Genomic DNA, 21,199 nt, shown 5'->3' with positions numbered 1-21,199 from the left:
ATGGAGAGGTGCATCAAACCAGTCTCAGGACTGAAGACGACGACGACGACGACGACGACGACGACGACGACGACGACGACGACGACGACCCGGCCGCGGTGATCTAGCGGTTCTAGGCGCTCAGTCCGGAGCCGCGCGACTGCTACGGTCGCAGGTTCGAATCCTGCCTCGGGCATGGATGTGTGTGATGTCCTTAGGTTAGTTAGGTTTAAGTAGTTCTAAGTTCCAGGGGACTGATGACCATAGATGTTAAGTCCCACAGTGCTCAGAGCCATTTTTTGAACCACCACCACCACCACCACCACCACCACCACCACCACCACCACCACCACCACCACAACAACAACAACAACAACAACAACAACAACAACCACAACAACAACAACCACCACCACCACCACCACCACCACCACCACAACAACAACCACAACAACAACGTCCACTGGGCCATCTTACCACTAAATCTGAGGGGGGTGCGATGGGGAGTTTCCCTTGTGAGAGGTACTGTTGTTCTGTCAGAAGTTCCCTGGATCAATACCAGCCGTGACCTCAAGTCTTCCCGAAAGTTCCCCCCACACCACGACCCCAGCAGTAGAGCACTGGCAGAATGGGACCCCGCTACAAATCACCACCATATTGACGATGGTTATTCAGAGTATTGTAGAACCACGAATTCTTTACCGAAAATGCGACGCCATTCATCACAAGTCCATGCTTTCCGGTCTCTGCCCCACTCCAGACGCTGCTGTTTACTCGAAACAAATTCGCTAATGCTAATATCTTGGCTTCAGCCGTATTATGCATTGATATACTGCCTATTAGTGACATATGATTATCTACGCCGGGACTCTAAGCCGTATCGCGAGCGGTCGCCTTAACCACCAAGACTGTCCTTGTACGCCAGCAGTACATTGCAGCAAGCATAAAATGATCGATATAAGGTATTATGGTACAAGGATGTAGACAGCGTAATACACAGAATTTTGGATCGGTCCGAAGAGCGTGCAAAAATGGCTGAAGTGGTAAAGGCGACCGCTCGCGATAAGCGGGAAATCCGGATTAGAGTCCCGGTCGGGCACAAATTTTCACATGTCACTAACAGGCAGTATATCAACGCCTTATACAGCTGAAACCAAGATATTCGCACTAGCAAATTTATTTCGAACAATTTCGTGCGGCTGTGGATAGACATTAAGGCCCGATTCTATCACACATGCGAAGTAAGCTGTTGTTTGTGTTGTGTTAAAGACAGCCTACGCAGGAGACGGTCATTCTCTAGTCCAGTTGGTGTTAGTTTCCGAACAATGGTGCAGGACGATACAGAACGATGCAGGGAATCCATTACCTGTTCCCAATTGGCAGGCGTAGATGTGTATGGCTTGCGATGTGCAGAATACTGCAATCTGCCTTATACGAGGTGCGGCTAGAAAAAAACCGGACTGATGCTGGAAAAAACAATTATTTACAATTTCATGTTATCTCCTTCAATGTACTCTCCTCCTCGGTCTCTACACCGATCCATACGAATTTTCCACTGTTCATAGCAATGCTGCAGATCATTTTCGGTAAGTCCATACATTACTTCCGTCGCTTTTTCTTTTACTGCTTCAACAGTCTCAAATCTAGTTCCTTTCAAAGCTGACTTGACTTTAGGGAAAAGAAAAAAGTCACAGGGGGCCAAATCAGGTGAGTAGGGTGGATGATCTAAGATGGGAATGTTGTGTTTTGCCAAAAACGTCTTCACTGACAACGCACTGTGAGCTGGGGCAGCCGGCCGCGGTGGTCTAGCGGTTCTGGCGCTGCAGTCCGGAACCGCGGGACTGCTACGGTCGCAGGTTCGAATCCTGCCTCGGGCATGGGTGTGTGTGATGTCCTTAGGTTAGTTAGGTATAAGTAGTTCTAAGTTCTAGGGGACTTATGACCTACGATGTTGAGTCCCATAGTGCTCAGAGCCATTTGAACCTCTTTTTTTTTTTTTTAGCTGGGGCATTGTCTTGGTGAAGGATCCATGACTTTTTTCTCCACAAATCGTTCCGTTTTCTCCGTACTCGCTCACGTAGGGTAGCCAGGACGCTAATGTAGTAATGCTGATTCACTGTTTGTCCCTCTGGTACCCAATCAATGTGCACAATCCCTTTGATGTCAAAAAAAACAATCATCATTGCCTTGAATTTCGATTTTGACATTCGTGCTTTTTTTGTCGTGGAGAACCAGGAGTTTTCCAATGCATCGATTGGCGTTTAGTTTCGGGATCGTAGGTAAAAAAACCACGATTCATCGCAAGTAATAACATTTTGTAAGAAGGTGGGATCACTTTCAATGTTTTCCAGGATGTCAGAACAAATCATTCTTCGGCGTTCCTTCTGTTCAATTGTGAGACACTTTGGAACCATTTTTGAACACACTTTGTTCATGTTGAAACTTTCATGAAGAATCTGCCTAACACTTTCCTTGTCAACTCCTGTTAACTCAGACACTGCTCTGATTGTTAAACGGCGATCTTGTCGAACAAGTTTACCGATTTTTTCAATGTTTGCATCAGTTTTTGCTGACAATGGTCTGCCAGTGCGAGTGTCATCACTGGTGTCTTCGCGGCCATCTTTAAATCGTTTAAACCACTCAAACACTTGTGTTCGCGATAAACAATCATCGCCGCACACTTGTTGTAACATTACAAACGTTTCACTTGCAGATTTTCCTAGTTTGAAACAAAATTTGATGTTAACACGCTGTTCTTTCTGTACACTCAACTTTTCCGACGCACAGACAAAACTTTAACTACTTAAAACAGACGCCACGGGCAGACTGAGTGCAGGAGGCAGATGAAACTCGAGCAGTAGGCGGAGCGAGAGTCACGTAACAGGCCACGCGACTTTCAGCCTTATTGCATTCGTTTTATTGTTTCACCAGTACTACTCCCGTTTTTTTCTAGCCACACCTCGTAGTCCTCAGGCGTGGTCAACCGGAACCTGGACGACGGGTACACCTATGCCTGTTCTCACGTCCCTATGAAGTCCATCATCGGGCCACTGTCACATCCGAATGCCCCAATGCTCTGCATATTGCCCGATGTGACCAGCTGGCCAAATGGAGCCCCACAATAACGCCAATTTCAGATCCTGTCAGGTGCTCGTAACGCTGTCCCACAGGAGAAAACAGCATTTCCGTAATCACTGAACAAAGCTGTTCACTCCTCTTATATACCTTACTAGGCTGGTAATAAACACTAAAAACACTGCAGTACTCTGGTGGACGTTCTAGCTGTCACAGAGAATTGCAACTCTGATTCACACACCCCCGACGGTGTGTACGTGTTCAAAGTTACACTCCTGGAAATTGAAATAAGAACACCATGAATTCATTGTCCCAGGAAGGGGAAACTTTATTGACACATTCCTGGGGTCAGATGCATCACATGATCACATTGACAGAACCACAGGCACATAGACACAGGCAACAGAGCATGCACAATGTCGGCACTAGTACAGTGTATATCCACCTTTCGCAGCAATGCAGGCTGCTATTCTCCCATGGAGACGATCGTAGAGATGCTGGATGTAGTCCTGTGGAACGGCTTGCCATGCCATTTCCACCTGGCGCCTCAGTTGGACCAGCGTTCGTGCTGGACGTGCAGACCGCGTGAGACGACGCTTCATCCAGTCCCAAACATGCTCAATGGGGGACAGATTCGGAGATCTTGCTGGCCAGGGTAGTTGACTTACACCTTCTAGAGCACGTTGGGTGGCACGGGATACATGCGGACGTGCATTGTCCTGTTGGAACAGCAAGTTCCCTTGCCGGTCTAGGAATGGTAGAACGATGGGTTCGATGACGGTTTGGATGTACCGTGCACTATTCAGTGTCCCCTCGACGATCACCAGTGGTGTACGGCCAGTGTAGGAGATCGCTCCCCACACCATGATGCCGGGTGTTGGCCCTGTGTGCCTCGGTCGTATGCAGTCCTGATTGTGGCGCTCACCTGCACGGCGCCAAACACGCATACGACCATCATTGGCACCAAGGCAGAAGCGACTCTCATCGCTGAAGACGACACGTCTCCATTCGTCCCTCCATTCACGCCTGTCGCGACACCACTGGAGGCGGGCTGCACGATGTTGGGGCGTGAGCGGAAGACGGCCTAACGGTGTGCGGGACCGTAGCCCAGCTTCATGGAGACGGTTGCGAATGGTCCTCGCCGATACCCCAGGAGCAACAGTGTCCCTAATTTGCTGGGAAGTGGCGGTGCGGTCCCCTACGGCCCTGCGTAGGATCCTACGGTCTTGGCGTGCAGCCGTGCGTCGCTGCGGTCCGGTCCCAGGTCGACGGGCACGTGCACCTTCCGCCGACCACTGGCGACAACATCGATGTACTGTGGAGACCTCACGCCCCATGTGTTGAGCAATTCGGCGGTACGTCCACCCGGCCTCCCGCATGCCCACTATACGCCCTCGCTCAAAGTCCGTCAACTGCACATACGGTTCACGTCCACGCTGTCGCGGCATGCTACCAGTGTTAAAGACTGCGATGGAGCTCCGTATGCCACGGCAAACTGGCTGACACTGACGGCGGCGGTGCACAAATGCTGCGCAGCTAGCGCCATTCGACGGCCAACACCGCGGTTCCTGGTGTGTCCGCTGTGCCGTGCGTGTGAGCATTGCTTGTACAGCCCTCTCGCAGTGTCCGGAGCAAGTATGGTGGGTCTGACACACCGGTGTCAATGTGTTCTTTTTTCCATTTCCAGGAGTGTATATTGACATTCGACCTTGTCTTCTGAGTGCTTCCCTTTTCTGTCAGACGGCTTATTTTATGCGAAGAAGCAGATCCCATTATAAAATTGAACCAAATTTAGGCGAGTTTTAGTTTATACTAAACAGTCCAAAAAGAATTCTAAAAAAAATGGTTTAAATTGCTCTAACAACTATGGGACTTAACATATGAGGTCATCAGTCCCCCAGACGTAGAACTACTTAAACCTAACTAACCTAAATACAGCACAAACATCCATGCCCGAGGCAGGATTCGAACCCGCGACCGTAGCAGCAGCGCGGTACCGTACTGAAGCGCCTAGAACCGCTCGTCCACAGAGGCCGGCAAAGAATTCTATTACCCACTGGATTCTAATTTAGCCACTTTAATAAAATACATATAACACGACAGCTTTCCGAAAACCGTATAAAACAACTACACTACTGGCCATTAAAATTGCTACACCATGAAGATGACGTGCTACAGACGCGAAATTTAACCGATAGGAAGAAGATGCTGTGATATGCAAATGATTAGCTTTTCAGGTGGAGACACCTGCAACGTGCTGACATGAGGAAAGTTACCAACCGATTTCTCATACACAAACAGCAGTTGACCGGCGTTGCCTGGTGAAACGTCGTTGTGATGCCTCGTGTAAGGAGGAGAAACGCGTACCATCATGTTTCCGACTATGATAAAGGTCGGATTATAGCCCATCGCGATTACGGTTTATCGTATCGCGACATTGCTGCTCGCGTTAGTCGAGATCCAATGACTGTTAGCAGAATATGGAATCGGTGGCTTCAGGAGGGTAATACGGAACGCTGTGCTGGATCCCAACCGCCTCTTATCACTACCAGTCGAGATGACAGGCATCTTATCCGCATGGCTGTAACGGATCGTGCAGCCTCGTCTCGATCCCTGAGTCTACAGATTGAGACGTTTGCAAGACAACAACCATCTGCACGAACAGTTCGATGACATTTGCAGCAGCATGGACTATCAGCTCGGAGACCATGGCTGCGGTTACCCTTAACGCTGCATCACAGACAGGAGCGCCTGCGATGGTATACTCAACGACGAACCTGAGTGCACGAATGGCAAAACATTTTTTTCGGATGAATCCAGATTCTGTTTACAGCATCATGATGGTCGCATCCATGTTTGGCGACATCGCGGTGAACGCACATTGGAAGCGTGTATTCGTCATCGCCGTACTAGCGTACCACCCGGCGTGATGGTATGGGGTGCCATTAGTTACACGTCTGTCACCTCTTGTTTGCATTGACGGCACTTTGAACAGTGGACGTTACATTTCAGATGTGTTACAACCCGTGGCTCTACCCATCAATCGGTCGCTGCGAAACCCTACATTTCAGCAGGATAATGCACGAGCGCATGTTGCAGGTCCTGTATGGGCCTTTCTGGATACTGAAAATGTTCGACTGCTGCCGTGGCCAGCACATTCTCCAAATCTCTCACCAACTGGAAACGTCTGGTCAATGGTGGCCGAGCAACTGGCTCGTCACAATACGCCAGTCACTACTCTTGATGAACTGTGGTATCGTGTTGAAGCTGCATGGGCAGCTGTACCTGTACACGCCATCCAAGCTCTGTTTCACTCGATGCCCAGGCGTATCAAGGCCGTTATTACCGCCAGAGGTGGTTGTTCCGGGTACTGATTTCTCAGGATCTATGCACCCAAATTGCGTGAAAATGTAATCATATGTCAGTTCTAGTATAATATATTTGTGCAATGAATGCCCGTTTATCATCTGCATTTCTTGTTGGTGTAGCAATTTTAATGGCCACTAGTGTATTACGAAGATGATGCATGTTGCGCGACATTGAAGTAAAGCATCAATTTCAACATGACAAATTTCGTTGACATACAGGCAACGCTTTTTCGAAGGCAGAGGAGAGGACTCACCTGTCGGTCCCTGTCGGGCAGCGAGCAGTCGGAAGAGGCGCTTAGCCGGCGAGAGGTGTCCATGCCGCCCGCCACAGCCGAGGACCTGCGTTCGCTTCCCGTGGCCGGCATCTCGCGTCACGCTGCTGTCTGCCTCTGCAACACCCACATCACGTCGTCTTACAATAAAGCACACTTTCACAGAACAGTCAACTTAATCATAAAGTTGAATCATGACCCGGTATAAATTGCGTCCACTTAGTTGCTTTATTATAGTCGCCATATTTCATTTCTCTGGAAATTTTAATTATATTTTATAGTATTCATCTTAACTATTAAAAACGGTTCAGTTTGCGTCGTCGTCGTCGTCATCGTCATCATTCCGAAGACTGGTTTGATGCAGCCCTCCATAACAGTCTATTCTGTGCAAGCGACCTACATCAACACCCTCTAAAGGAAGGATGCTGCCTGCTTCCATTTAACCTGCTCACTGTAATCTAGTATTAGTTTCTCTCCTCGAAGCGCGCGCAAGCTCTTTCTTCTATTACCAAAATGACATTCCTCTATGTCTCAGGATATGTCCACAAAATTTCCTTTTCCACAATTCGATTCGTGCCTGTTCTTTAGTAACTATCTACCCAAGTAAGCTCCAGCACTCTTCTATAGCACCATATTTCAGAATCTTCAATTCCCTTCTTCTCTAGCCTGTTTATCGTCTATGCTTGACTTTCGCACAATGCGAAACTGCACGGATACCTTCATAGAAGCATTCCTAATATTTCAGTTTATATCCGATGTTAACCAGTTGCTCTCTTCTCAGAAGCGCTATACTTGCTACTCCCAATGTCCATTTTATATACGCCGGCACGGTAGCTCAGCGTGTTCGGTCAGAGGGTTAGCTACCCTCTGTAAAAAATAAAAAAAAACTGAGTGAACGGATCAACAAAAAGAGATCAACCAAATAATAATAAAAAAAAGTGGTCAGCGTGACAGAATGTCAATCTTAAGGGCCCGGGTTCGATTCCCGGCTGGGTCGCAGATTTTCTCCGCTCAGGGACTGGGTGTTGTGTTGTCCTAATCATCATCATTTCATCCCCATCGACGCGCAAGTCGCCGAAGTGGCGTCAAATCTAAAGACTTGCAGCCGGCGAACGGTCTACCCGATGGGAGGCCGTAGTCACACGACATTTTTTATCCTCTGTACTTCTCCCAAATGCTGTCAAAGTAACAAAGGCCATCGCTGCTTTTAATGTAGCACTTCCTAATTTGATTCAGACAGCATCAACTAATTTAACTGCGTGACATACCCTTACTTTACTTTTGTCGGCGTTTTTCAAGATACTATCCAGTCCGTTCAACATATCTTCCTAGTCCTTTGCCGTCGTAAACTGGGTTACTATGTGATTGGGAAACCGGTAGGTTTTCATTTATTTTGCATGAAGTTTAATTCCGTTCCCGAATTTCGCCTTGTTTTCTTTACTGCACGTACAGATTGAGTGACATCGGGGATCGGTCATATTGCTGTCTCACTTTCTTCTCAATTATTGCTTCCCTCCATTGCTCTGCAATTCTTAAAGCAAAGACTGGTTTCTATACAAGTTGTAGATAACCTTCCACTCTATGAAACTGTAACTGTAGCTGGGATAAAATACAAGAGTTTGCTCCAGTTAACATTATCAGAATCAAATGTAGGGGTACTCTGATATTTTGCTTGTCATTTCAGTTGCTTTCGGTTCTGGTTCCGTTTGCAGTTATGTTCAGTTTCGTGCAGTGTCAGTCGTCTGGGAGTCACCGCAGTGTTTGGAAGAGGGTACTTTCTATGGCATCCTTTTTTTGCGTTTCATTCATGGATCGATCATGGAAAGGACTTCTTGGGCGAACTACTACTTGCGTCATTTTATCTGCGCGAGATCTGCGAGATGGATACGTAGGGGTCTCAGGAACATACGTCTTTTCTGCCGTGAAAGGCGATCCTTAAAATATTCTAAAAGCGAGATGGAAGGCGTGTTACCTCCAGTATCTGATGTTTAACGTTGTCTAAGAGGTCTGTTGCAGTGTCTTGCCAGTCTTACAATTCTGTGACAATCCACACCGCTCTTTTTTTTGGTTATACTCCTTGTTTCCTTCAAATGGCTCTGAGCACTATGGGACTTAACGTCTATGGTCATCAGTCCCCTAGAACTTAGAACTACTTAAACCTAACTAACCTAAGGACATCACACACATCCATGCCCGAGGCAGGATTCGAATCTGCGACCGTAGCGGTCGCGCGGTTCCAGACTGTAGCGCCTAGAACCGCTCGGCCACTGCGGCCGGCCTTGGTTTCAGGTACCCACGGTTTCCGACGGCACATTACAGAGTTAATATACATCGTTTGGATTGCCACCAATTACCTTTGTATTTCTAATGCACTGAAAATAGTGCACAACAGTACAAACATCTACGGTAAGCGTAGTGTCTCTTGTTTCCGTTCGATTACGGTGCCTGCCGTTGGCAACAGTAATATCCTACCAAGTTTGCATTCAGTACTGCTTGGCTCTGAGAAGGGTTTTGTTTTCCGGAAGTGTTAGTTGTGCGTTAACAGTGCTACACAGCCGTATTAGTCTACCACAATATTATTGCACTTAGGAGTGAGAGCGCTTCGGTCAACTAAACGTGAATTTTTTTATCGTCTTTCGGGACGTGCCCGTACAGCTATCTTAAGAGTGCAATGTCAGTCATTAAGGTACGAATATAAGGACAACAATACCCAGTCCCAAAGCGGAGAAAATCTCCGATCCGGTCAGGAAACGCAGCAGGGCCCCTTCGCTTAGTAATCCACATCGTGGGTCTTAGAATTAGTCTATTACTATATGCGTAACTGAGCTGAAAGTACTGACAGTGCGATGCCTGTTTCCTTAGTCACCACTATATTTATTTACTGTGACGTCAGCGCGTGTTCGGCCACCGGAGACCTAGTGCAATAATATCGATGGTCGGTTAGTACTACGGGTAGATTTACTGATGAAGAGATGACCAATATGCACCAATGGGTTCACTGAATGCAATGGAAGAACCGCACAATGACGCTACACTGAGCTGTTTCCGCACCGATAGGAACCACATCACAGCACTTTCGCAACCGAGGGTTGTGGCTTTACTCCGTGTTGCGCGTGGTGAAAGTTTTTTTTTTCCATTGAATATTACACGTTTCATAAATTACAGAAACATGAGCGACTGCGGTAACAAACCGAATAATCAAAATTACACTAATACTCTGCAACGAGCTGCCAGAGACCGTGGGTCACTTGTACCAAAATACCCAGAAGGTATCCCTGAAAACTTCTGAAAGATTGTGAGTGGTGCTCTGCTTCATCCTGTATATTAAACATTTAGACACGAGGGGAAATATGGGTTAAAATTTTAATTAATACAGAGATTAAGATTAAACACTATATCGTACGTCACACACGAACGGAAATGAAGTCATTGGTTCAAGACAGAGAAATCAAGCTCATCGAAACATGGAAGACGAAAACAAAACGCAGGCGATGTGGAAGGCTTGAAATCCTGATGCACAGCCTACATACTCTTTACAGCATTCAGCGCCTGCTCTGTTGCGTTACCCCAGGACCCGTAACGAGATTTATTGGTTCCCCTGCGGAACATCCAATTTAGTTCTCAGTGACGCTTCCATGGCAGGAATGAAATGTAGTCGTAGGCAGTCAGCTTTTACATTAGCTAACAGATTTCGCCTTAGGAAGATAATGCAGTTGTAAATTTATTATCGAGAATAAAATAAATAAAAAATCAATGATATTTTATATATGTTGCATCTTATTAACTCCGCTGCCTTTAATGATAGTTGGTGAATTATGCAAATCGTATCAGATACGTTTTAAATTTTTATTTTAGTGCTATAACTGGTTTCGGGTTACCATGCCCGTCTTCAGATGGCTAATATTTTTCGTTACACAGATGTTTTGATCAACAGCATGTCATCTGCTCCACAATATGTTCCAGTAGATGGCGATTTGTTTCTCTGTGGTCCATGTTGCTTTCTAGCTCGATGTGTATGTTCTTGAATTCCACACAGCACACATACTGTAAATGTCACAGAAATTTATTTACAATATGTATGCTGTTGTTCAAAACACCTGTGTAACGAAAAATATTAGCCATCTGAAGATGGGCATGGTAGCCCGAAATCGGCTATTATCCTAAAATAAAACATTTGAAAAGTATTTGTGGGTGGTTGCACCCTTCATCAAATAGAAAACCGCTCGCGAAGCGTTCTGTATAGCTGGTACTTTGTAAGCTCTTATGACTACGAAGAAACAACGTACGTTTTATGAATGTACAACCAATAAGGGAACGGCTTGCTCCGTGAAAGTACGTTGGAATTTTGTGTTAGAGTATCTAGCTGCATTAAAATAAACCATACATCCGATACTTGTGAATGTTTCAAGGTGTTATCAGTGTGACATACGGTTGTCATATAGAAATTTCTCTCAAATTGCTCGGGATCAAACATTCACTTCACTATGATCAGTCGGCGTCTGAAAGGGTGAGAGAGATCAGAGACATTGTATAACGCAGTAGACGTCATTTAAACAAACGCGTGTATAAAGAGAGGCGTGGAAGCTGATAGCAGCAGGCAAACACAACCCCTACACACAACTGGACAGAGGATAATTGAACGATCTATGTTGACGACTTTGGCATACTCCACTGTACTTCACGAAGAGAGACAGGGGGTTGCAATGTAACGTCCCGATGACATCAAGATCGCTTTGAACCTCACTGCTGCCTATTACGAGTGTTCTGCCCTAACCATTGTGCCACCACGTCCAGCTTCAGCAGTTGGTTTCTTGAGCATTGCCAACTGTTTGTATGTTATTTTTGAAGTTCGCTATCACGAGGACAGATGATATTCAGTGCACACTAAACTGATTCTGATACAGTTCACTGTACGACAGTTTGGAGCTGGGACACAGAATCCATTGAAGTCGTTTCAGACAGAGAAGAAGTGACGATGCAAGCTGAACTACGAGCAGAGGTAGTCAAATGGGCGAGTGTATCATCAAATGATAGGAGTTGGAGAAGATCCCTCTTCTATTTCTTGCTCTTATATTTCAGTGACTGAAATGCCAAGACACAGCCGTGGACATTTGCGAGTGGACAAATATTTGACATGATAAGTGACGCACTATAAACCGATGTGGAGTATTTGCCCGAAAGCGTGAGATGTCGTGACTTTTCATGGGGACATAGGACTGGAAGATTATTGCGAGTGGACAATTAGACGCAATATATAATGTGGAAAGAAAGCAAGAACGACGTTATGAGATATTTAGAATGTTACAGGGCTTATGCCTATAAATAAAGTGGATATCTTAACTGACTGACTCATCTTCGCCAGCCGGCCATTGTGGCCGTGCGGTTCTAGGCGCTGCAGTCCGGAACCGCGGGACTGCTACGGCCGCAGGTTCGAATCCTGCCTCGGGCATGGATGTGTGTGATGTCCTTAGGTTAGTTAAGTTTAAGTAGTTCTAAGTTCTAGGGGACTGATGACCTCAGATGTTAAGTCCCATAGTGCTCAGAGCCATTTGAACCATTTTTTTTTCCATCATCGCCCAGTCCAAACCGTTAAGGAAAGAAAATTGAAATTTGGAGAGGGTATTGATTTTCCACAGTACGCATCGTTTAAGAAGGATTTTTGCGAAATATGAGACGAAAATTTTAATGAAAATGTTTTGTTAGATTAAAACAATTTTAAAGTTAAATCTATGAAACACTGCATTTGACTTTTACAGATATATGTGGTAGGGGATAAAAGTTTCTTTTGAAGTACCAGAAGCACTCAAAAGGCAGGTTTAACATAGACCAACTATATCTGGCCAGAAGTAAATTTGGAAAAAACCATACTTCTACGGCCGTAATTAGCGTGCAAAGTTTAGAAGACATTTCAGTTTGTGAACAACATAAAAGTTCGATTAAAAAAACTGTGCAGACCATACTGTCAACGCGAGCGAAGCAGTGGGCGCTAGGCTAGTAAGCTAGTTAGCTTTAAAACTAGCGGTAGCAATACATGTCACAGTAGTTCACAGTACTCGCCCCCACTCTAGAAAGAAGTAACTTATCCAAGAGTATAGAAGGATTGAAACTCAGAAAGTGATAATTCATCTAATAAGACAGAAAATCCGAAAGTACAATAATAATGGAAATAATGGGCAGAACTTATAACAGTGTAATGGCAACAGGTGGCAAAATCAGAAACATTTGTAGCAAGTGGGAAGAACAATTCTGTCAATTGCGGAAGAGCTTTGTACTCAGGCAAATTATGAGGCCACGTAAAGTAGGTAAGTGTGTGAGGAGACATCCATCGTGTTAGGAGTCTGAGGGCACAGAGGAAATCCTCCATTTCTTATGTGTATTATTTGAGATTTACACTGAGGTCCACGATTTGAGAAGAACCGATAAATTACGCAAATCAAGCGTACAAGGCTTCAGACTGAAATCCGTTAGTAGCGGTGTTACTCGAAGGGCAGTTTAGGCCGTGAAGTGGAAGGTTTCTTATCTTAAGTCGGAAAGCTTCGTGCTTTCCATGTGGGTTAATTTTGATACACCGCAAAGCTACTACTTCAGTTCCCATAGTTGACACTAAGCAACTGGAATTTAGGTACAGGATGGAAGTGACACAGCGGACTGAGTTAAACAATGTCATCCTCATGCATTTGAAAAGACAGTCGTCCTTAATTTCTATGCTTAACTAATTTTGTTGTTAGATTTTCAACAAGGCCGTTTTTCATGCGTAGAACGAAATGACTATCCAAGTCTCGTTGGAATTTTCAGGTTGATCTACTGCGTAGATCTGTTTCTTCATAGTCCTAAACTCAGTTTTACGTTTTCCCTATTTAGTCTGTCATATGCTACCCGAGGGTCTAGCCTCCGTCACAGTTTTGTTTCAGAATGCAGATTTAGTTAAAAACTACTTCCTACATGGGAAGCGCCCTGATAAACTACTTATCCATTCAAGCACTTAATGCATTCTAGAAGATAGAGAACAATGCAGCAAACATTTAATATCGCTGTGTCATTGCCTATTATCTCTTTCTTGCAGAGAAATCAAGGTCCATACAGCTGTTAGTATTTCATCTCAATTTCATACATACATTTATTGATTAATAGGCAATGGCCTTGATCTTCAAGACTCATCAGAAATTTCTCTCTGCCTTGTCCTCTTGCATTTCATGATGTATTTTACGTAATAATGTTCTGTAGGTGACAGGCCTTTTACTCATTCTTTAGGTGTTCCTTGAAGTATTTATCACTTTTATGTGACTTGTCTTGTTGCATATGGCGGATACATACTTCACGAAAAAATTTTACCGAAGTTTCAGAGAAAACGAGAAACCACCACTATAATATATTGTGAACGAAAGAGGTGGCGCAATTTGACACATTCTGGAAAAGCAGGGTTCAGATCTCCGTCCAGCAAACTTGAGTCAGCTTTTCTGTAGCTTTCTTAAATCCTTTACGCTGAATTCAGGGATCTTTCCTGGAAACATGGAACATCCAATCTCTTCCCCCTCCATTCTGAAAGTGAATTTGTCTACCATATTATTTCTCTGGCAGCAGGACATAAACATTACATTCCTTCAGTACTACGGTGTAAGGAACTGCGCGTACATTCTGATCAAGGCGGTTCGATAACAGTTAAGCTTATCCACGTTTAATTTAGTCCGCGACGTCTTCGGACAACAGAACAACAATATTTGCCAATGACGTGATCCTTATTGTAATGGAAGCTGTGTGCTTAATAATTAGAATTCACAGATGCTTAAGGTGTGGAACGACCTGGTATTCGACTAACTGAGCCCAGAAATGTCGAACCGATGCAGATGACGTTGCGTTTGTGAGATTGTACAAGTTTGTTAAGGTTACTACCTATAGATGATGGGATCCCTCTTTTTTATCATGCCATCATCATCGACGCGCAAGTCGCCGAAGTGGCGATTAATAGAGGCACTTGGCGGCCGAACTACCCCACAGGGAGTCTCCCGACCAATAATGCCATACATTGCTGCCTGCGGGGACTGACGACAACATACTACACCACACGCAGTAAATTAGACCTTAACACAAAGGAGAAGATACAAGCAAGAGCGAGGTTTCTTCAGCATACAGTAAACATAGATCCGATTAAGAGAGAATACAAATCAAAATCTACAAGACTATGTTTCGCTTTAAATGTGGATCAATTCAAGTCATTACGGATGGTTAAGAGAAACAGCCTAATAATATTCGATAATATTTTTAATGGTACAATTCTTGACAGTCACGACGGTTTATTTATGCGCAACGTTGTTGAAAGACGTCAAGTGGAACAACTACGTAAGGTCATTTCCGGGGAAGGCATATAGCTTACTATCGTTTACTCGGCGAGCTCTGGGGAGATACAGCTCACGTACAAAGGAGACCGCATACAAACGTTTGCGCGACCCATTCTTGAATAGTACTCGTGTGTTTGGCATCCTCACGAGGTCAGATTAAACGGAAGCACCGAAGCAATCCCGTGCATGCTACGAATGAGTATGAGACGGTTATGGAAACACTCTGTAAGCTTTGATGGGAATCCTTTCAGGGAAGGGGATCATCTCTTCTACGAAGTGTTATTGAGAAAGTTTAACCGACCAGAATTTTGGATAGACCGCACAGAAATGTTTCCGCCTTGTGCGTTCATCTTGCTTAAACACAAAATAATGGAGAGAACGACTTCTGGGAGGCACACGGTGGTCTGTTCTCTAGAAGCGGTATGAGGAGAGTACTTGGATCTGACGAAGATGAGAGAGCAGAGAAACTAATGAAAGCACGTTGGCTGGAAATCAGAATATGAATAAGGAGGGGCTCAAAAAGCTTCCGTCCGAAGGCCGTACAGACCAGAGTCAGTATGCCAATCAGGCAAAATCGCGCTATCACTGAGGCAATCATCCCACTGACGCACCAGGTGGACGATACTCGTTTGGTTAAACACTGTGTCCAGTTGCATGAAGTAGTCCGTACCTGTCTGCTGCACATCCTCGTCCGACAGGACTCATCGATCTTCCAAGGCCTTTTTTTTAAGGAACCGAAGGTGCGATAATCGCATGAGGAGAGATGAGGACTATAGGATGGGCACTGAGTCCCACTTTAGTTGGCTAACTTCTACGTTACATCATTTGCGATACGGGGTCGTATATTAGCATGAAGTAGCAACAACCCCTGTCACAACTTTCATTCCACAACGGTGGTTTTCGACACACATACTTCCGGTGTTTGTGCCTCGGCCGCCAAGAAAGGAATACAGCGCGTTGGTCCTGTTTGGACGCATTTGGTAATTATATCGTGAAGCATCCCAAACTCTCTTGTGGTTCCCTTTTTAGGTACTCCACGTCGACGTCTGCTCGTAGATACGTATCGTCGGTAGGTTTTCCGGCTTTACTTCCCGACGTGACAGCGACGACTCTCCGATGAGGTGCGGGCCTTGTGTTTTGCTATTACTGCGAGTCTTGTAAATATCGCCTTTATTTAGTAATTTGCCCGGCTGCAACTCTCCCCTTTTATGATTAAGACAGCCTGCGCCACCTTTCGAAGGGAGTGGGGACGTCAAAGAGTAACCAAAGTTCATATTCAGCGGTCCGTAAAACACGTAAACGTTCACTTCAGTTAGCGTGTTAGTTAATGCCTACGCTTTCCGCTAGATGGTGCTGACTTACTGCTGAATAGCTTTGGTTCCGTAAAACCTTCACTGATTAGTACTAGGTAAATGAAATAAGTACAACACTCTTGTATTTCACTTTCACCCTATATTCAAGGCTTAAGATGGTGATTGATGATGGTCTATTTAAAAGGTTCCTTGCCTGGAGGAATCTAAATAGTCCACAAATGCCGATATGCACGCGCTCTACGTCCAGATTCCCAACTAACGGCACACGACACTTTCAAAAGTCCACACGTTAATATCTGAATACCGGTACCTCTGAATTCACTCGTATCAGCAGATAATTTGAGTTTCTGTCGTCTGTATGTCCGTAAAGTTCCTATCTAGCACTAAAGTCCTAAAATCCCCTTAATACTCCGTTGCTACCAACAGTTGTAGATCGTACACTACATCACTTTTAATCTCCGTAATATTCAAACAGTTTGTCGTGAATCTTAACACGATAAAGTCCAATCTAATTATTGTCTCGCTGACTGACACGGGTTCCCCGCCCTTTAACGAAACAATCAAGGAAAAAAGCGGCAATGACGATCAGGCCTTTTTATACGGTTTTCATCACAAGAGTTTAACGTCACTGCCTTCTGACGGAGCTTCCGTGGCTTTGCTGTACTTAGACGTTAAACTACTTGCTGATATACTATAATTTTGATCTGCAATTACCGAATTCTATTTTCCCCTCTAAAAATTCTATTCTTAATTTTAAATTATTCTTTCTATCGCTTGTATCACTGTAAACTGATCCGAGGTGTTACAGTCGCCATAGTTCACGTTTCCTCATTTACCAGAAGCACTCTAATCCGTTGCCTACATGCTGGAGTCCCGCTACGTTGCATATACCCTGCAGCAACGCCCTGAAACGGAAACTTTTGACCGCCATTATACATTTCGAATAGGAAGTGCCTTTAGTGGCATGGTCACGTAGAAGGATGTCTGTAAAGGCGATGCTCAGAGAGAACAGTAGAATGCGCGTACCACTGGTAGACTAAGAATACAGGAACTGGAAATGGGGGCCGAATACACCTCAGTGCTCCAGGAGACAAAGGCTATAGAGAAAACTATCAAAAACATGATGTGGTATTCAGGATATGCGATTGCTGGACGACCACAGGTAACAGCTTAAAATCCACATCGCGTGAGCTCTAGCCGAGCTGGTGCCACGCGTAAAGGAATGCAGCTATCCACTTCCCAAATTCTTTTCCGAGGAGGAAAAGAATCTGTTGACACCGACCTACATAGGGAGGAACGATCACCACGATAAAATAAGGGAAATCAGAGCTCGTACGGAAAGATACAGGTGTTCATTCTTTCCGCGCGCTATACGAGATTGGAATAATAGAGAATCGTGAAGGTGGTTCGATGAACCCTCTGCCAGGCACTTAAATGTGATATGCGGAGTATCCATGTAGATGTACATGTATAAGGGGCTAACTTTGCATTCGAAACCGCTTCAGATACAATAGTTCCAGGTAGCATGTACTCCTCACCGTTGTGCGTCCTTTACCGGAAAAGAAAAATAATGCGGACAGTGATCATTTCCCACTCGCGCTCCACCTCCCACCGAAGCAGAACTCGCCTCACACTGACGCAGCGATAACAAGCGCGGGGTGGTGGTGGTGCATGGCGCAGTGTGCGGTGTGCGGTTGTTGGCACAGCAGGCATGCAGCCAGCCGGGCGCTAAATAGCGCGCCGCAGGACCTTGCGCTGCCTTAGTCATCTGCGGGATGCGCGCGCCTATTCTTAGTTCCTCATGCCTGCGCGGAAGCTCTCCACAGCTGCCTCGATTTAACCACAACTTTTACAAGCCCGCCATTGTCTCCGCGGCCTCTTTTTACTCAGCCGCTCTTCCTCCTCGCGCAGGTATTTCAGCAGTCAATTTAGAAACCGATGGTGCTTAAAGAGGTGATCAGGGAAGGAGATTTAAACAGACTAAATTAGACACAAGACTGACGCCTGTCGCAGGATGTACCCTAACAACAGCGTTCTCACAAACAAGAGTTCCGCTCATTTCCAGAAAACTAACGGTCGTTGTTAACTAGAGCTTATTTTCGTAAGCTGAAGAATGAGTAAGTGACGCATCGATAGTAAACCGCAGAGATTAAGAGGACTGTAAACCGAACCCCTGGCTCAGCTCTTTTTATTTAGGGAAATTCCGAAACATTTGCATCTGAACATTTAAAGCGCGCGCACGCGAGAGAGAGAGAGAGAGGCGGAGTGAGTGGGGGGCGGGGGGGTAATGATCGACGGAGAAAGTAGGGTTAGGGGGAGGAGTTACGGGTAAACAAAATTTAAGCCTTCATCCAGATTTTCTGGATAAAAGTGAAGGTTCTAACGTTTCGTCGACATCAGAGATGGTGCTTGGTCGAAGGAGAGGTTATCGAAAAATGACCTTCCGAAGGAACCATCCCGTCATTTGCTTTGAAATGCTCCAAGGTAAAAACGCAGAACTTAAATCAGAATGGCTGGACAGGGCCATGCTGACAAAAAGAGTGAAGCACCCACAAGACATGGTCGAATGTCAAAGTAGCTTAGTTGGTGGGTTGGTTTGGGGTTTGATGGGGGCTAAACATCAAGGTCATCAGTCCCCAGTTCCAAACAGACATACTTGTAAAAGGCCTATACAGTAAAAGCGTACCCTCTGCACCCAGAGGGAAGGAATACCAAGGGGTACAGAGCTAAAATGAACACCGCAGTAACACAAAATAGAGGACAATTAAAAGGAGCAGAGCAAATAGTTGACTAGAGTAAAACAGACTACAGTGGTTGATGGATCAGGTAAAAGGTCAACCACTCAACTACAAACGAAGAACCTCCAGCTGGAAAGTGTTGACAGAGGTACCAACACAACTTGCTACTATAAAAGACACTATTTTGGCATACACGTGACAATTAAAGGTTGCTGGAGTGGGTGTAGCCTGAGAAATCATGCGAGAGCGCCCACACTAGAGCGAGTGATAAAACCCAGCTGCACGGTTAAAACGTATAACTAAGTCAGCTAGAGAGGCATCGTCACCGAGAATTAAAGGAAGTGCAGCTGGTAAATTAAAGGACTGCCGCAAGGGGGCTAAAAGGGGGCAGTCCATCAGAAGATGGACCAATGTCAGCCCTGCATCACAGCGACACTTGGGCGGGTTCTCACGACGAAGGAGATAGCTGTGGGTCAACCGTGTATATCCAATTCGGAGACGGCAGAGAACAACTGAGTCCCTACGCGTGCCCCTCAAGGATGAGTTCCATACGGCCGTGGACGACTTCAAAGTAGCTTAGTACATGTACACACCACCGGCGGGTCTGAGAATCAGTGTTGCAATTATCCGTGACTACAGCCACCAGAACCCGCCGGGTTGGCCGTGCGGTCTGGCGCACGGCTTTCCGGGCGAGAAGGAGCGCCGGTCCCCGGCACGAATCCGCCCGGCGGATTTGTGTCGAGGTCCGGTGAGCCGGCCAGTCTGTGGATGGTTTTTAGGCGGTTTTCCATCTGCCTCGGCAAATGCGGGCAGGTTCCCCTTATTCCGCCTCAGCTACACTATGTCGACGATTCCTGCGCAAACAAGTTCTCCACGCACGCGTACACCACCATTACTCTACCACGCAAACGTAGGGGCTACACTGGTCTGGGAGAGACGTTCCCTGGGGGGTCCACCGGGGGCCGAACCGCACAATAACCCTGGGTTCGGCGTGGGGCGGCGGAGGGGTGAAGTGGACTGCGGTAGTCGTCGTGGGGTTGCGGACCACTGAGACTGCGGCGTGGACGGAGCCTCTACGTCCAGTTAACATAACGACCACCAGAGTGCAGTAGTGTTTTAGTGTTAATTACCAGACCTGGTAGGATAGATAACGGGCGTGAACAGCTTCAGATGTGTACTGATCACGGAAATACAGTTTGCCCTGTGAGACAGCGTTATCGGCACCTGATGCGGTCGGAAATTGACCTTATTGTGGGTCTCCATTTCGTCTGCTGGCCACATCGTACAATATCCACAATTGTGAGGTATTCAGATGTGACAGTGACCTGATATTGGACTACATGGGAGCGTGTGGGCAGGTACAGGCCTACTCGTCGCCAAAGTTCCTGTCGATCATGTATAACCACAAGGTTAAGTCGCATAGTGCTCAGAGCCATATCACAACAAGGGAGGACCACCTTACTGCGCACCAAGCGCATATTAACCCCTTTACAAATGCTGCCGCTACCTTCGAACAAGTAATGGACTCCCTGCAACATTCTGTGTCTTCCTACACCATTGGTCGCACGCTAGCAGAAGGTGGACCAGGGAATTAACGTCCCATGCATAGGCTGGCGTTATCACCACAAAACAAATAGCTGCGTTTGGAGTAGTTCTGTGACTAGGAAGCATGGACTACTTATTAATGAAGTCGCATTGTATTCAGCAATGACTCGTGGTTCTGCACTGCCCCAAATGACCATCGTCGGTGAGTACAGCGTGACCGGGCGACAGGTCCTCTTCTTCGAATGTTCTCGAGGGGCACTGTGGTATTGTTCCTGGCGTCACGGTGTGGGGATCGGTTGGGTATGGCTGCAGGTCACTACTGATGATGATGATGGAGGGTACTAACGGCACACAGTACGTCTCGGACATGGTGCGGCCTCATGAGTTACCTCCAATGCGACAGTATCGACTTGACATTTTTCAGCACGCAATGCTCGTCGATGCATGGCACGTGTGTGTATGAACTGTCTCTGTCATTTTAAGATTTTAAGGTAGTCCTGTGTTCAGCAAGATCCCCAGATCTGTCTGAGATACAACATCTTAGTGCCAGTATCCACAATACCGAGGACCACT

At 46.0% G+C, this 21,199-nt stretch overlaps 1 protein-coding gene across 4 annotated transcripts in view; it reads right to left on the bottom strand.

The window, feature by feature from the left end:
* The window catches only part of LOC126248940 (uncharacterized), a 529,465-nt gene that overhangs the window by 138,214 nt on the left and 370,052 nt on the right, over positions 1-21,199 (bottom strand). For all 4 annotated transcript variants that reach the window (XM_049950454.1, XM_049950456.1, XM_049950457.1 and 1 more), the window contains one exon: positions 6,677-6,811. In XM_049950454.1, coding sequence (XP_049806411.1) covers positions 6,677-6,787 — 111 coding nt within the window. In that variant the 5' untranslated portion in view covers positions 6,788-6,811. The remainder of the gene's footprint in view (positions 1-6,676; positions 6,812-21,199) is intronic.

The sequence above is a fragment of the Schistocerca nitens genome, chromosome 3 (genome assembly GCF_023898315.1).
Source record: "Schistocerca nitens isolate TAMUIC-IGC-003100 chromosome 3, iqSchNite1.1, whole genome shotgun sequence".
NCBI classification, from domain to species: Eukaryota; Metazoa; Arthropoda; class Insecta; order Orthoptera; family Acrididae; genus Schistocerca; species Schistocerca nitens.
The sequence above is the reverse complement of the archived record's forward strand: the minus strand, read 5'-3'. Positions and strand labels throughout refer to the sequence as shown.